This window comes from Chrysoperla carnea, chromosome 5, assembly GCF_905475395.1.
Source record: "Chrysoperla carnea chromosome 5, inChrCarn1.1, whole genome shotgun sequence".
In the NCBI taxonomy this organism is placed as follows: domain Eukaryota; kingdom Metazoa; phylum Arthropoda; class Insecta; order Neuroptera; family Chrysopidae; genus Chrysoperla; species Chrysoperla carnea.
The window spans coordinates 58,136,645-58,154,062 of NC_058341.1; the positions used below are offsets into that span (position 1 = coordinate 58,136,645).

The window sequence follows — 17,418 nt, forward strand, 5'->3', positions numbered from 1 at the left end:
TTCAAATTTCTGCACGGTAAGAAATTTTTTGCCGTTATCACTATGTAAGTATAGGCGTGAAAGCAATACTGTATGGTTTCAATGATTTTTATTTGCTATAAAATTTTAAACAAAGGTGATTTTAACATTTAATGTATCGAAACATGAGCCACAGTTAACGCGCGTTTGCCGATGTCAGTTTGTGTATCAGGCCCATATTGACTGGTGATATATACAATACTTCTGGCGTAGAGTACTATTTATCACTTTAATGTCACTGATGCCACTAATGGCATACTAGCAATATTTGTTAAAATGACAAAATAGCTTAACACTCAAGTGATAAAAATCAAGTGATGAGCAGTGTGACAACAAACATAACGTTGTATACTGAATAGGAACGTAGTTCAATAATGCGTATTGATAAACGCGCCAAAGTCATAGCGGGAAAAACAAGTAGCATTGTGACATTTGCAATGTAGTATGGGACTCAAGACCACACTGCCGAGTTGAAATTACTATTGTAAGTGGCGCCAAAGTTTTTATTTACCATACAGTATTGTAAATAACGCCATGGTTATAGATCTTACGCCAATATTATTAACAGTATTAGCAGCATGTGAATTGACACCCCAACGACCAGGATGATCATTATTTACCCAACAGTACTAGTTTCAAGAAAAAGACGGTTTTTAACATGGTAGAAAGTAAATATTTATGGGTTGAAGAAAATTTTTTTCTTGCTCTACTTTAATTTTTAAGCAGGTAGCGGTATTGATTTTCTTGAATTAAGTATAGAAATCGTTAACTAATGAAATATTCACTTGTTAGAAGAATATGAACAGCCAAGTAAACACGTTTTTTTAATGGGATTTAACTCCGTTTCTCTGACATACCTATACGTCTATAACAGAGGCCACCCACATCAGTATTTTTCTTATTGTGTATAATAATGTAATTCCATCAATGATACTTGTAGCAAATGCCTTGGAATTCTGGTAAGAACCAAGAACTTCCAAGTCACTGGTAAGAACAATCAAATTTTTGATTACAACATCATGTAACTAAACACGTTGTAATAATTTTAATAACAAAACCATTTTGACAAATAATTTATATATATATATATATATAAACGTGAGTTGATGACAAATTATTATTCGTTTTTCTTCTCTCCAGTTCTTATTCACCCAGTTTTTGCGTTAAAACCCTTTTGACTTTTGTGTGACCATAAACAAATTTTAAACATTTACTGTGATGAATAAATTTGAGCAATACGTATAATTGTACAATTATTTATAGTAGAATAAATTCAAAAAGTTACGTTTCATATAATGTCAATTATAGAGTCCGATGGGTTAATTAAATAAACAATGTACAATCATGCTTTCGTTTTCTTTTGAAACAATAAACAGTGCTCTCTCTCGTTTGTTAATAATATTGTTACATTCAGCAGCATAGGTCAAGGTCTTGGGACCATAAGGCTCGTCTTGTAAACCATTAGAGATAGAACAGAAGTTTAAATATAAAAAGTGTTTCTTATAAAATAATAAACAACTTTTGTTAAAAACCATTTCGTAAACATCACTGTTTACCCGTGAGGGCGCAAATTAGGAAACAACTATGGTGTCCTTTTTCTCCAAAACCATAAAAGATAGGGAGTTGAAAATTTGCAAGTAGCTTCAATTGGTCTTCTTGTGAAACATACTCGAAAAACAAGCAAAAAATTCTAGAAATAATTTCGAAAATTATCAAAATTTTCGAAAACCAAATAATTGTGTTGGTTTTTTAAATTCTTGTAATTTATAAAAGATAATGCAAGCACTCACATTCAATACTTTCTATACAGGGTAATTCAACAATTAACTCAATCAATTGTTTTCTTTCACTTATTACTAAGTGATTTCTCATCGTTAAAGGAGAGAGACAAGATGCCTAAGAAGAACTCCGACCCCCCTACCAAGCACTTTTCTTAATAAATATAAATGTCGTTTTGGCCTTTTTATCAATAATTTTATATACAAATCAAAGCAAAATGGTACAAATCACAATTTATTCCCCTGAAATAATGAAAAATAATGAACAAATATATACATTTATATAAAATAAATCTTCGTTTCCAAACTAAAAACGATGAAGAACGCTTATAATTTATATCATTAAATTTGATATAATATTTCATATAAATATATATATTACATACAAATCGTTTGTAGGAGATAAATTGTATTGAAAATAAACTGACATTTGGAAAATAAATTTTCTTAACAAAATATTATTATTTGTTCAACGACCCTTTTTTTTAACCGACTTCAAACAAAAAAGGAGGAGGTTATCAATCGACTGTATTTTTTTGTGTGTGTAGTACCTCAGAACTTTAAACTGGGTGAACCGATTTTGATGATTCTTTATCTATTTGAAAGCTGGTGCTTTTCGTGTGGTCCCATTTCATTTTGGTTCAGTTTTGACGACGGCATCCATGAGAAAACCATAAAAGTCTTGAATTTGCATTAAGTATGCACGACAAGAGGACGAATAACTCAATATCACGCCAACCGATTTCGATGATTATTTTCTAGTGACAAATAAGTTAGTGTACTTTAGATTCACTAAAAATCACAAAAAAATAACTGTTAACAAAAAGAAAACCGACTTCAAAAGAAAAACTTTTCCAAAACAAATTAATATGCACTAAAAAGTAAAAAAATTACGATACTATAATTTAGTTAAAATTATTGTTATATTTGGATTCGGTGTCAGCCAAGCTAATGTAGCAAACTGTTCTGTCAGAGTTGTTTCCTTGGCTGACACCGACTTCAAAAATAACAATAGTTTTAACTACATTATATTCTCGTAATTTTTTTATTTTGTAGTGCATATTAATTTGTTTTGGAAAAGTTTTTCTTTTGAAAACGGTTTTCTTTTTGTTAAAAGTTTTATTCTTATGTAAGTCACAGAAATTAACCTTTTCGTTAGTATATACATTTTCGTAAATAATTTAAATACTTCAAACTCGTTTTTGTGTATAAATAAATAATCTTGAATAACTTCAATTGTTATTCCATTCAAAAATAAATTTGCTAAAAATTTCAAACCATTAAATTTTAATAGCATGTGCTTACTCGTGTTTTTTGTGTGTAAATTGACAGTTAAATTAGTTCCTATTATATTCATCCGTCGTATTTTGCAACTGGAATAGAGAAGAAAAAACTGTTGACTGTTTTGTTAAAAAGTTTTATTTTCCATTTGTAAATGATGTTTTTTTTTTCAAAGACTTTTAAACCTTTCGAAAAAAAGATTATTAGAAACGATTGAAATTTTGTCAGATTTAAAAAACATTTTTTGAAATTAATTGATTTTAGGTCATACTTTCAATTAATCCATTTTTTAGAATACATACCTTGAAGTCATAATGATGTGAAATTTTTATTATTACTGCCTTTTGGAGTATGGCGTTTACGCATTTACGAACTTTTACCGTTTACGTATTCAATACATTTGCTAATGTGAAAGCATTGGAAATATGGACTGAATAAAGATTTAAATATCACGAAGCTCGGACCGTGGTTAAAGCCTCAATTTTCTTAACTAATGCCATTAAAATAAAAATAATAAGAACAAATAGACGATCTACTTAAAAAATTCAAGTGAAGATTTTTCACCGGAATTATCTTAATTTGGATACAAAAAATGACCTACGAAAAGTTCATTGCAAAATCATGTGCGCAAAAATAATTATTGAAGGTCAAATGTCGCAAAAATTGTTTCTTTTTCAATTACCTCGTTAACTATTAAGTTTACAGCAGTTTTACCTATTATAAAATTTCTACCACAAGAAAAATGAATATATGAATCAAACAACTTTCCTGAGTGTAAAAGCTCCTTTCCCGATCGTAAATACATCGTTCATTTATTTTATAAAATACTCATAATATACTATACCACGTAGTTCGAGCAGCAGAGAAAGCGACTTACTCTACTTTTCTTAGTTAACTTTTCTTAGTTTAATATTTCGAAAATCTTTGCCACTACGGAAATTTTGTACATCACCTTTTTTATGTAAAATTAACTCAGAACCAAATTATAATAGCTAAAACTGCCATAAACTTAATAGTTTACGACATATTTGAAAAAAACCTATTTCCGCCACCTTGAATAATTTTTTTTCTCACATAATTTTGCAATGCACATTCATAGGTCATTTCTTGCATCCAAATAAAATCCCGGTTAAAAAAACTTCTCTTGTCTTTTTTAAGCAGAGAAAACTTTTATTTTCCTGAGCTATAAAAACCAATCTCAATGCTTGTGAACTTATTACGTCTTCTCTAAATCGCCTCCTATCCATTATACTATTTTTTACATTTTACTTGTCATAATTTACGCAATCAATTTGACATTACATGATGTAAAAATGATTTGGTTGTATTTTGGTAGAAAGAGCTGACAACGTCACGAAAAAGTTGATTTTGAGACGGCTGAATTTAGGAAATTTCTTTTCTTTTATTGAAATAAGGTAGACATGAAGTACATCTGGCACCTGAGAGTTGTAACTGTTGATTAATTTTTAAGTAATTTTCTTTTAGCAATATAAACTATAATTTCTAATCAAATTTTGCCGTTGCTAGCACCGCAACAGATATTATTCTAATAATTAAAAATAAACGAATTCAAACCAATTTTATGGAGCTGTAATTTTAATTAGAGTTAGTTTTATAATAAGGAATATCGATGGTTTTTTTGCATTTCTTAACAAAATATAAAAATACCGTAAAAAATTTGACAATAAAGTGTAATTAAAAATATAATCATCCAAAAAATACGGATGATGTAAACATTTTAAACTACTTATTTGACAGATTTTAGACAGAGATCGGGCATAGTATTTGACGTCATATACTATGGTTTCCATAAGCATTCTAAATTCCTTATTGCTAGAAAGAAATTGCACCTTTTATTGCTGTTATCTTGGTTGTTTTTTTATTTATTCGAAAAATAAATTTCCTTTCATGTTTGTTACATGAATAAGCTTTTATTGAAGCAATAAAAAATATCAGTCATGGGAACTTTCGACGGAAGTGAAGACATAAAACTTAATAATTAATTATAGTATGAATACTTAAAATTTCATAATTTGTAAAGGGAATTTATCAACGTGTGTATAAAAAAACACACAATAATAATAACTATTATAAAAATATTAACAAATCATAAAATTAATCATGATTTTCAAATTTTAATTCAAACGCCATCTATGAACAGTAATCAGAACAGTTACCAAAGATGTGAATCACTTAGTTAATATTTAATTGTACAGCTTTTATTTTTGTTACATAGGTGTCGATTGAAAAAAGTTTTAGCCTCCTACTTTACGGTGTTATATCTGTGCCTATATTTATAGGATGTTGCTGATGCGAAACCATCAAATTTAACCCTACCAAATATTATTTATTATACATACAGAGTGGGTCGTTTTAATCTTTAAAAGCTAATAGCTCCTTTTGTAGCTAACCAATCAAAAAATTGATGGGGGATATCATGTTCTGAATGCTTTAATACCGAATTTAGATCCTAAACGGTAAGAGATAGAATACTTTAACTTTCTTCTCATTAAAAACTTTTTTTCGAAAAACGTTAGCTTTCGGAGCAAATGCATCTAAAAATATGCCATTATTACATTTAATTGAGAGAAAATACGATTAAAGTTACTCTATTGTCCTTGACAACTTTTGACTAAAGCATTTTTCCATGGTTAGCGTGTTTTCTTTCGATTAAATGCATTAATGGCATATTTTTAAGTCGTATTTCCTCCGAAAGCTGACGAATTTCGGAAAAAATTTCGAGTGAAAAATGATAATTTTTATGAGGATCAACTTTCTAATTTAAAGTGTTATTCTTTCTCTTAGCGTTAAGAATCTAAATTGGCTATTAAAGAAATCCAAAGAACTAGGTCCAATCTGATGTCAGAATATGATTTCAATCAAACTCTACTGTTTTTGTTTTAGTTATTTTTTGATTGGTTAAAGACAAAACGAGCTATTAACCATAACAGATTACAATGACCCTCCCTGTAAATAACATATCGTCTAAAGCGCCTAAATGAAGTTTTCACTTCCAAAATCCATATTCTCTATTTTTATTTTCATACAGAAATTCGATTGTTTTCGAAATTCGATAGCGGGTATCCTGTGTTACTAAAGCAACGACTCTCAAGATCAAGACGTACTTCCTACCTAAGCCTAATAATAAAAGAAATATTGAAATTCAGGCGTTTTATGATAGAATCTCAAAATGATTGCCAGTTCTCGTACCATTACAAAACTACAATAAAATACTAAATGGTAATGATTAAATATTGTCTCTTCTATTTCTCTACACATACAGATATTAATTGGATATGAAAGTGGTCAATTAGTATTATGGGATTTACGAACAAAAATGGCTGATTGTCGTTGGCAATCACCAGATGCAATGCGTTCAGCTGCATGGCATTATGAGGGCAAACAATTTATGTCATCACATGTTGATGGTTCATTAATAACATGGACATTACGTCAACCAAAACCAATCAATGTATCATATCCACATGGTAAATACCTACATCTACATCATATTTATTTATTATAAAATAAATTAATTATTTACAAAGTGGTCCAAAAAAATGAAACACATAAAACATTGAAAAAATCTTTAAATATTAATAAGACATAGTATGTAGTAGAGACATCATACAAGTTCTGGAATTATTTTTTCATGGCTAAAAAAATTTCCATGTTAATTTATTAGATAGTCCAACAACATTACGAGGGAGCAGCATTACTAAAGATATGGGCTAGGCAAATTTTTAATTACCCCGTAAATATAAAATTGAATAATATTTACTGTTCTTTTTATTTTAAGGTCAAGGCAAGTTTGGACTTGTGGTTGAAATTATTTGTAACTTATCTTCAACTTTGATGATGAATTTTATTATAACTTCATTAAAGTAGACGAAAAGTAAGAATAAAATTTTTCGATATCTACCTTAGTTTTCGAAATATTGAAAGATAAATAATTAAACAAAATTTACAATTTTCGATATTTTGAAAATTATTCCAGATATCAAAAAATCTTATTATTAATTTTCTTCTTATATTGTCAAGCTATAACACAATTAATATTTTTTTTTAAATTTGTATCCCCACCACCGTGCTCAAACATTTTTAATTAGTCGGACACAACGAGTTTTTTTTTTCAATAATTTATTAATTTAAATTTTTTTTTTTATTATTAATTTCCACCGAGTAGTTTTGAATAAAGCTATGAAAACATATCATCCATCTTCCGTTTTCCCATAAGACCAATGTCAAATATGCCTACTTTTGAAGTCATTTATTTATATAGGCCAACTTCATATTAAAATAAATCAAGGATTTTATCCAAAATTGCACTGGCGCTCGTACATCCTTAATAGGAAGGAAATCGACTCTCTTTTTCCCGACACTAAACGAAGTCGGAACAAAGCCTTCAGTTAACAGGGACTTAGGAATTTGCCTGCTCCATAACTTTAGTAGTGCAGCTTCTCTTAATATTGCCCCTGCTTAATATTGTTGGACTATGTAATAACTTCGCTTGAACAAATTTTTAGCCATGGAAAAATAATTTTAGAAAATCTACGCTAATTGAAAAATGCCCATGATTTTTTTATGAACCACATTGTAAATCATTAGTTTATAATGTAATTAGTATTTAAACTTATGTTTTCACATGTTCTATTTCATTATTTTCTAGCGAAAACCAACAAAGATGGAAAATTAGAACAATGTAAAGCAATACAAAAAGTTGAATGGAAATCAGCGAGAAGTGGGTGCGTTTATTAAAAATAATACAATATTATTATTCGAGTTTTTTTTCCATATTAGAGGAAATAGAATATTATTTCCATATTAGTGAATTTCTTTAATGAAAAACTGTAATTCCTTCATCTTTACTCAAAAAGAAAAGTTTTTCCAAGATTTTGTTGCTCGAATGAGCATATTTTGTATTGCAATACTTCTAATTACTTACAATGTACTGTGATATTAAAATATGTCCCTCTCAGTGTTTTCGGCTAAATTTCGATGGTAAAAATATACGTAAATTGTCACCATGCTTGCAGTGTTTCCAAACTGTCACAGAAGCAACAGAAGTCACAGAAAACTCAAGAGAAAAGTATCTAAGGAATTTCCAAAAACGGCAGAAGCATTCGATATGCTATTAATCATTTTGTCGTGCCAATCTTCAAAGTTTTTCCTAACTCCTGTTAAGTTAATTCGTTTTTCAAATCCTAGATTCAATGTCAGTTTGAGTTAAGGACGTTCCCCAAAAATAACGTTTTCTTAAGATCATCTTCAAATCGTTTATATGCATTCTCATTAATGCCTTTCATAAGCAGATAAGTTTTTTAAAACCCCTTACGGTGTTAAATTTAGATAAACTTAAGCTGTTTTAGTTTGCGTTTTTAACGTGTAAATCCCATATTGAAGAGTTTTTGAAAGGTATGCTTTATTATGAAACAAGGCTAATTTTGTGAAGATTAATTTGGAAAACCAATATTCGTTAGTTAAAAGCATGACAAATATTTTCTTATAAAGATAAGTATAACAAGCGACACTCGTTTTTCCGTAAAATACATTTTTAATGATAAAATGAATGGCATTTGTGTAATAAGCATATCTTCTATATAAGTGATTTTCTCTAAATCTTTAGGCATCAATATTTCAAAAACCATGGTATACATCAAAAAATTTAACTCTTAATTTTCGTCTGATTTTCCCAAGTCCTAACAGAACCCACCTTAAAAATTTGAAACGGAAGTCTCAAATATTGGCATACACTCACTTTTTTGGGAACGTCCTTAAAGCAAAATGCAGAAAAATGCATTGTAACTTTTTTAGGATTTTAATTTTTATGAAGATAAGTTATCAAAATAAAAGTTTATGGCATTTCCTTCCGTAAAACCATTGTCGAACAAGAAATAATATTATTTAAAAATTTTTAATTAATTTTCTGTTTAGAATAATAAATTGAACTTTTACAACCAAATATCATATTTCCTTGTTGTCGTCTAGTTAAACTTACACCAATATATTTCTAAAAGCTAATATTTCAAAATGTCATCTCTGTTTAAAACTAATAATATAAAAGTTTTTCAATTATAACCAGTAAATTTTCTATCTGCTAGAAAATATAATGACACTTTGTTTTGTGGTATAAATATATATTTACAATGTCGACCGTTGACCCATTATGAAATAAAATTTTTATGATTCTTTTTGTCTGCCTTTTTTGAAAATTAATAAAGGTAAGTTTGGGAATATAGAAATTTATCTACCTAATAAAACGAAGATATTTACAACAGGATTCGTGCGAAATAATTTTAGTAAGTTTGCAAGTGTTGAAAAAAGAGGTTTTGTGTTTTTTCAATTAATTTTGGAAATCCGTATTTTGTATCTTTTAACAAATATGGTAAGCAAAAAACCGTCGTCGAAATACATAAAACACGAAAAACTTGATATTTATAAAATTTACATTAACCCCATCATCTTAGCCAAAAAAAAAGTGGTCAACCTAGGAATCTAACAGAGTAAGTTTAATTTTTCTACAAACAGTTACTTTGATATTACAAATGTTGTCTCAAAAGCCACATATGGTCACGTATGCGCGTCCTTAAATATTCAAAATCAAAAGTTTACATCAGTTTTTTTTAGAAAATTTCGTTTCCTTTGCCTTCAATCATATTAACAGTCACTGTAAAAGTTGTAGAGTATAAAATTCTCTACAAATTTTGTCGGAAACCTGTTTTTAAACATCAGACCGTTTTTGAAATAGAGAGCGCAGAGGGTGGAGCGCTCAGCTGTACGTACCTTAGTGCAGGGTCAATATTTATGAATATAAAGTATTAAATAATTATTTAAATAGTATTTAATGAATAATTGAGTAAAAAAATCGCATAATGGACTGGGATTCACGACTGACTCTGTCTATTATACGGTTTTTTTTACTTATTTATTTATTAAATATTAGTCAAATAATTATTTAATACCTTATATTTTTAAATATTGACCCAGCATTAAAATACGTTAAGCTGAGCGCTCCATTTTCTGCGCCTTCTATTTCAAAAACGGTTCACCTTACAAAAAAGAGTTTCAGACATTTGTAGAGACTTAGATCCTCTGCAACTTTGATAGTAAATAAATACGATTGAAGGCAAAGAAAACGAGAAATAATCAAAAAACTGATTTTTCAGACTTTTGACCTAGAATATCTAAGGACGCGCACACGTGACCATATGTGACTTCTGAAACAACATTTATACTATTCGATTATTGCATTCGATTCCGAGGTAAAACTCCAAGATGATTGGAGTACATTCGATTAACTAATTCTTTTTATTATTGAAGAGCTCTAGGATATTTGAAATTAATTTGAAATTTTTTGCCCAATTTTCTAGATTAATTTCGCCTCCCATGTACTCATCATCAGTGTTAATTAGCTAATCGTAAATGCTCTTATAGTAAATACTTTATGTTACTTGTTGCTAATTTAATGACAATCTGCACACTGGTGTTTTTGTGTCTACATAATTTAATCTTTTTCAGCATCTAACAATATCAACAAATTGAAACATCGACCAATCAATTCTTTATTACGAAAATAACCTTTAACAATCCTCAAACGGTTACACAAAAAGAATCATAGAAGTTTTGCTGGAGTATGAGTTGACGGTCTAAAATGAACTTTTCTATTTTCTTCTTTTTTTTTCTTGCAGAGAACCATTTGTAATATTTAGTGGTGGTATGGCTAATGACAAAGCCGGTCGGACACCAAGTATCACTGTTGTACATTGTAAAACGACTACTGTCTTAGAAATGGAACATAATGTTGTTGATTTTATTACATTGTGTGAAAGTCCGTGGATTAGTGGTAAAGAATTTATTTTACTTATATTTCTGTTGTTGTGTCGTGTAACATTTATCTAATTCCTCAAATTAATCATTTGTTGCGACTACTAATTTTACGCATTGAACGGGCATTTAATACCTTTTTTATTGCATGGAAAATCATGTGCAAAGGAAGTACTAAGTTCAAATTCGTACCAAAATATTATGAGTAACAGCTCCGTGATTCTCTCAAGCGGTTAAAGCCCGAATGAATTGACCGTAACTTTGTTATGCAATTAAATATTAAAACATGATAAATAATATTGCAAAAGTAAGTACAATGCCCTGACTTTCATATTAAAACGACGAAAGAAATGCGTCGAAAACTCTTGCTGCTGAAACATAATATTCCATTTTGGGTGTGTAGTTTTGGTTTTATCAAAGCTTTTCACCTGTTCATCACTTCATAACCGTCAAATTAACGTTTCAATTTTACTTTCTCTAAATACATTGCAAATTGAAATAATTTTATAATAAAAAAGTATCCACATTTTTTTACTGTTAAAAAGACGATTTCGAAAATAAGAAGGTCGCTAGTAACATAATACTAGAAATGCATTTTCTTAGATTAATTGCATAGGCAAAGTGTATCGGGTAAATATTGTCTGATAATTCAGTTAGCTGTTCATAAATTTGATGCTTGTAGATAAATTTAAGCCAAAAGTTAAGATATCCAATACAAAGATTTCATGATCTAATATAATGTAATAACGGATTTTTCCAAACCATTTTCTTTTAGATTTACAGGAACCTTACGCAATTGTTGTTCTTCTTCATAATGATTTAGTTGTAATCGATTTACAAACAACCGGATTTCCATGCATAGAAAATCCTTATCCAATGGATATTCATGAATCTCCGGTCACGTGTTGTTCTTATTTAGTTGATTGTCCGGCCGATTTAATACCTGCTTTCTATTCGGTGGGTACGCATAATCGAGCGGGCTTTTCAAAACGTGAATGGCCAATCAATGGTGGTGAATGGTCGTCACAATCAGCGTGTAGTTATAGCGAAATTATAATTACAGGGTAATTGTTCTGGAAATGATTTTCTTGACGATTTGATCATGTAATTATTTCCTTCGAAATATTTTTTTAGACATGCGGATGGCAGTGTAAAATTTTGGGATGCAAGTGCGGGTACATTACAAGTATTATATAAATTAAAAACAGCAAAAGTATTTGATAAACAACGGCCGCAATCCATGGATAGTGAGAATGAGGATCCGTTTGCCGTACAATTAATATCATTATGTCCAGAATCTAGAAAATTATGTGTAGCCGGTGCTGCCTCATATGTGGTGCTATTTAAATTTAAGAAAACCGAAGCTGTGACAGAAACTACTGTAATATTTTTTTTTTTTTTCTCCAAACTTTTCTGAAATCTATTGAAAATTTTGTATAATTAATATTTTAGTCATTGGAAATTCCAATTATTTATGATATAATCGAAGAGGGTGATTGTAGTCCAGAATGTGAATATCCTCCTTTAACAAATTTAAGTTGTGGTGTAAAAACGGATAGCTCAGATAGCGATGAACGAAAGGTATAATAGTATTTGCGACGTTCTTTTATACTAAGTTTAAATATTTAAAAAAATTTTAGGGTAATGCGCCACTTTTAAAAGTAAGACCAGGTCCTATAAAAAAACCAGCAGGATTCCAAGCGCAACTGGTATGTCTAACGCCTTATCATCAAGGTCAACCGCCTGGGAGGATAACAGCATTAGCAATAAATAGCTCATATGGATTGTAAGTCGTATTATTTTGCGCAATTCCAAAATACAGGTTAAGCCTTCATTTATGAAATTTTAGAATGGCGTATGGAAATGAATCAGGTCTTGTCATTGTCGATATCGTACAAAAAGTTTGTTTATTAAATATTGGGTCGCCAGATTTGTATGGTGCCCAAGATCCCTATTCCCGAGCACCACGTAGTCCAAAGCGTGGGGGTGCCAATGATGGTAGTCTTGCGGCGGAACGAGAATCTTCGGGGCAAGCACGAAGTCCCAGCATTGATCAGGTATGCATCCTCCATGTACAAATGATCTTAACAATGAGCTTGTGATGATGATATTTCTAGAATAAAGCTTCTAAGTCTATTTTTTTTTAATTTCTACTTTTTCTACAAAAGTAAGTGTGGCAGAAATAAATTAAAATTTGTTTCTGGCATAGAATGTTAGATCAATCGAAATAAAGACTAATTGAAAATTTTTTTATATTTTCAATTACACACACATAGGCAGGGTTACAACGTTTTTGAAAACAAAATCATGTCTGGAGACTGCCATAGCTCCGAAAGTTTTTTATAACTTAGATATCTAGATTAAGGATGCTATGCATTGAATTTGTAGACCCCAAATAATTTTTTTTTCTACAGTTAGTTTTTTTTAAAGGATTTAATTTTTCTGTATTTTTTTTATAGTTTTTCCTAAAATTTTATTTTGCTATTTTTTAGTACAAATTTTTTTTTTCATTTTTCCTTCTCTCTCTTACTCTATACAATTAGTTTTATTCTATAAATTTTTGGAATGCATGTGTTGAATTTTCTTGGAATAAAATTTTGTTAATAATGATTTTATTCAAAGAAAAGAAAAGTAATTTTGAAAAATTTCCTATTATTATTTATTTTGATTACATTTAGAATAATTATTAGCAAGGTGTTTTTGTATGATTTTCCGCGTGGTCCAAGACTTCTAGACTAAAAGACGTATAAGGTCGATCTTCACCCTTCTGGTATCCAAATCAGACATATTTCTTATGAAATTTTATTGTTTTTTAAACACTCCTAGCATAGTTTTTCTAGCGAAAAGTTTTCATGACTATTTTTAGTTAAATTAATTTTAATCAATTTTTTCCATCAACGGTTTTTTTCAAACAAGCCTGCACCATTTTTTTTTCTTATTAAATTATATTTCTTCTGATATTAATTTCAAATGGGGTTAACAGTTCGATGTAGATCTAATCATACCATATGAACAGGTAAGTCAATATAGGTATCCAACTACACCGATTTGTTAACCAATCGAAATTGGTATCAGAAGAAAGATTATTTCATTTAATTATGAAAATGATAGTATTGGCTTGTCTCAAAAAAACCGTTCGTCGAAAAAATTAATTAAAAATTAAATTAATTATAAGTAGCCATTAACACTTTTCGATAGAAAAACTGTGATTGGAGTGTTTAAAAACAATAAAATTTCATAAAAAATATGTTTCATCTGGTTATCAGATGGGTGAAGATCGACCTTATACCGTACTATCATTGAGTCAACAAATTTCAATACGGATGCGTAAAATTTTCCACAATAGAATGTATAATTTGGATTTTCTAGAGAGATAATCGAAGTGTACGAAAAATTAATTCGCTGTAGTAACATGCAATTTCTGTTATCCAAGCTAAAAATTTCCAAAGGGACTCGTGACTAAAAAAAGTTTGATAAATTTGAATTGGAATAGAATTTATTTTGATAGGTGTTATATCTACAAGATAAAATTGAAGAATTTTTAAATGTTTAACACTTTGGTTGAATTGCGCCAACATGTAGCTAAAACTTTAGGCACTCTCCAATAAACTGACCACAATAAGAACCGACAACATAAGTTTTTTGTATACTTCAAAAACTTGTTTAGAAAACCCAAAGAATTAATTTTTGTGGGTTCGTTGCCCGCATTCTGGACTAAATCACTAAAAATACAGAAACGTCTTGCAAAAATTTTATAAAGCTTCTCCAAAAAGTAATTTTTATTTAAATTTCCATTTTGAAAAAAATCAAAATTACGATAACAACAAAAACTTTTGCATGTATTAAAAACAAAAAAAATCATACAACAAACCACAATTAGGTTCTACGTGTACTATCAACAACACCAGTAGATGTCCCTAGTGCCCTTTGCCCTACCACGTCTCCTAGTCCTGTACCGTTATCATCAGAAACAACACCACCAGATCATTCCGAAGAAGCTATCGAAGAACTAATTGAAAATACAAATTTACCAACAACGGAAGAAGAACCAAATGCACAACCAAGTCAATCAAGTGGTGCTCGTCGAAAATCTGTATCATGGAAAACATTTAATTTAAAACGGCAATTATCTCGTGTTGATATGAAATTAAAAAGTACATTCGCACCACCCCCCGAACGTGATAAGGATGTTGTTCGAAAACTTTCACAACCTCTACAATCGAATTCAGTATTTTATACAATGTCTGACAATCAACAAGAACTTAGTGGGAGTGGTAATGGAGGTAGTGATGAGTCGAATACAATAAATAATAATATACCACGTTCTTTATCACCTGTTGAAACATCAGAATGTTCAAGTGAGACTGTTGAATGTGATGCTATTGAAGAATTACCGGCTGATGTCGTACAACTATCATCGTACGATAACAGTACTTCTGTTTCACCAATACTAACTCCCGAACTATGTCCATCATCGCCAACAACCGAATCAATTATTAAACGACCTGATAATTTAGAATTACATGAAGTTGATCAGCGACCAATTGCACCACCTCGTTTCAAACGTGATCAAAGTCGAAAACAGTTCAATGAAATGATCAAACAACGTGATCAACGATTATTATCTGTACCAAATATAAAGTATACGAAACAAGAATTAATTCGAGATTTACGTCATCGTGATCGTACCGATTCGAATACATCAACATCTGGCGGTGGAGGAGGAATTGGACAACAACAATCGTTTGCTGGGAATCTTATGCGTCGTTTCAGTAAGTTTCAACTCTATCAACAATCCAATTTAATTTTTTAACCAAATTACAGGTTGATTTATCGAGGGTGCACACACAACTGAGACCTCACTTTGATTCGTGTAGATCTAAGTTGAAATCCACCCAATGTTTTTATGAAAATCATCCTGTATTTAATTACGTACTAAAAATTTTCAATTTCAAGTATCTCACATTAAGCACTAATTTTTTAATTAAAATTATCACTTGTTTATTAACGAACGATACAAAAACAAAAACCAGTTTTGGATTCATAATTATTTTTGTAATTAGGTTTTTTGAAGCGTTTGGTATGGCACATAATTATGTGAGTGTGTGTATTAAGTAGAAAAATTTTAGTGAAAAATTTACTTTTATGAATCCAAAAATGTTTCCGTAGGAATTTATGAAATTTTTTATTGCTATGATATGAACTTTTTTTATTTATTTAGATTTATTGAATTTTATTATTATTATTATTATATATATATTTATTAATATTAATTAGTGCAGAGTTGTTGCAATATTGAATAACAGTAGTGGAACAGAACAAATTTAATTTTTACAGTAGTTAAACAGAACATACTTATTTTTACTAATGTTTGGTAGTTTTGAAAAGTAACAAGTTTTTATATATATATACATATTCATACTTAGTTATTTGAAGTGAAACTTCTTTAGTCGCCAGACATACAAAGGAGGATTTTTCTAGAAAAAATTTAAGGATACTCCGTCATTAATCCGTTTAGAATCTCGGTTCTGAGTGTACATTCAAATAATGCTAGAAATTGAGTCAAAAATGATGAACTCAAAAAATTTAGTAGTTAAGGATGTATGAGCGTGTATCACCAAGTAATTTCAAGTAAACAATTTAAAAAAAGCATATATTTTCAATTTTGATAGATAATTATGTTATAATTTAACTAAAAGAAAAGTAAGAATAAAATTTTTCGATATCTGGCGTATTTTTCAAAATATTGAAAATTATTCAGCTTTCAATATTTCGAAAATTAAGGCAGATATCGAAAATTTGTATTCTAATTTATCGTCGAATTTCTTGAAGTTGTAATAAAATTCATCATCAAAGTAGAAAATAAGATAAAAATAATTTCAACCCTAAATCTAGCCTGTATATTCCTTATATGGATGGAGACACTTGGTCTTTTTCTTCTTTATGTCATTACTAAATTTTTTTTTTTCGGTTTCATTCGTTCCAAGAGAAAATTATCAAAAAACTTTCAAAATATGTCTTTTTTGAGATTTCTCCATAAGAAAAATGCTTTTTATATCGATTTTCAATGATTTATTCTTAGAAATCTGCATGGAAACCTAAGCTGAAATTTTAACCACATTTTCTTTTAATAAAAGGCAACTTTAAAAATTTTGAGACTTTAAATCAAACATTGTTGTCATGCTCATACATCTTTAAATTGAAAACTCATAGAAAATTAAAAAAAAAAAAAAAAACGTTTACGGCATATTAGAAAATAGACAAGAAATGCTTGAAAAGTTTCTAGTCATTGCTGGATTTTGATTTGTATAAACTTTTTGTCATATCCAAAGTATTTGAAAAGCATTATTTCGTCAAAAACAGCAATATCCACATGCATTTTTCCTCATTTTGATCCTCGATACTTTTTAGAACTATAATAGATCATAAATAACACTGAATCTAGAATATTTTATATCAAATTAGAAGTTTGAAAAATGTATCTTAATTTTAGAGAAAGTCCAATCAAAATTAAATT

At 29.4% G+C, this 17,418-nt stretch overlaps 1 protein-coding gene across 5 annotated transcripts in view; it reads left to right on the forward strand.

Annotated features, from left to right (window-relative positions):
• LOC123300953 (syntaxin-binding protein 5) overlaps positions 1–17,418 on the forward strand; it is a 574,037-nt gene that overhangs the window by 538,797 nt on the left and 17,822 nt on the right. For 4 of the 5 annotated variants that reach the window (XM_044883632.1, XM_044883634.1, XM_044883636.1 and 1 more), the window contains exons 6-14: positions 6,361–6,565; positions 7,747–7,822; positions 10,766–10,920; positions 11,677–11,965; positions 12,036–12,282; positions 12,354–12,482; positions 12,542–12,687; positions 12,751–12,958; positions 14,782–15,673. In XM_044883632.1, the coding sequence (XP_044739567.1) occupies positions 6,361–6,565; positions 7,747–7,822; positions 10,766–10,920; positions 11,677–11,965; positions 12,036–12,282; positions 12,354–12,482; positions 12,542–12,687; positions 12,751–12,958; positions 14,782–15,673 (2,347 nt within the window). The remainder of the gene's footprint in view (positions 1–6,360; positions 6,566–7,746; positions 7,823–10,765; positions 10,921–11,676; positions 11,966–12,035; positions 12,283–12,353; positions 12,483–12,541; positions 12,688–12,750; positions 12,959–14,781; positions 15,674–17,418) is intronic. The other variant, XM_044883637.1, reaches the window with a different exon arrangement.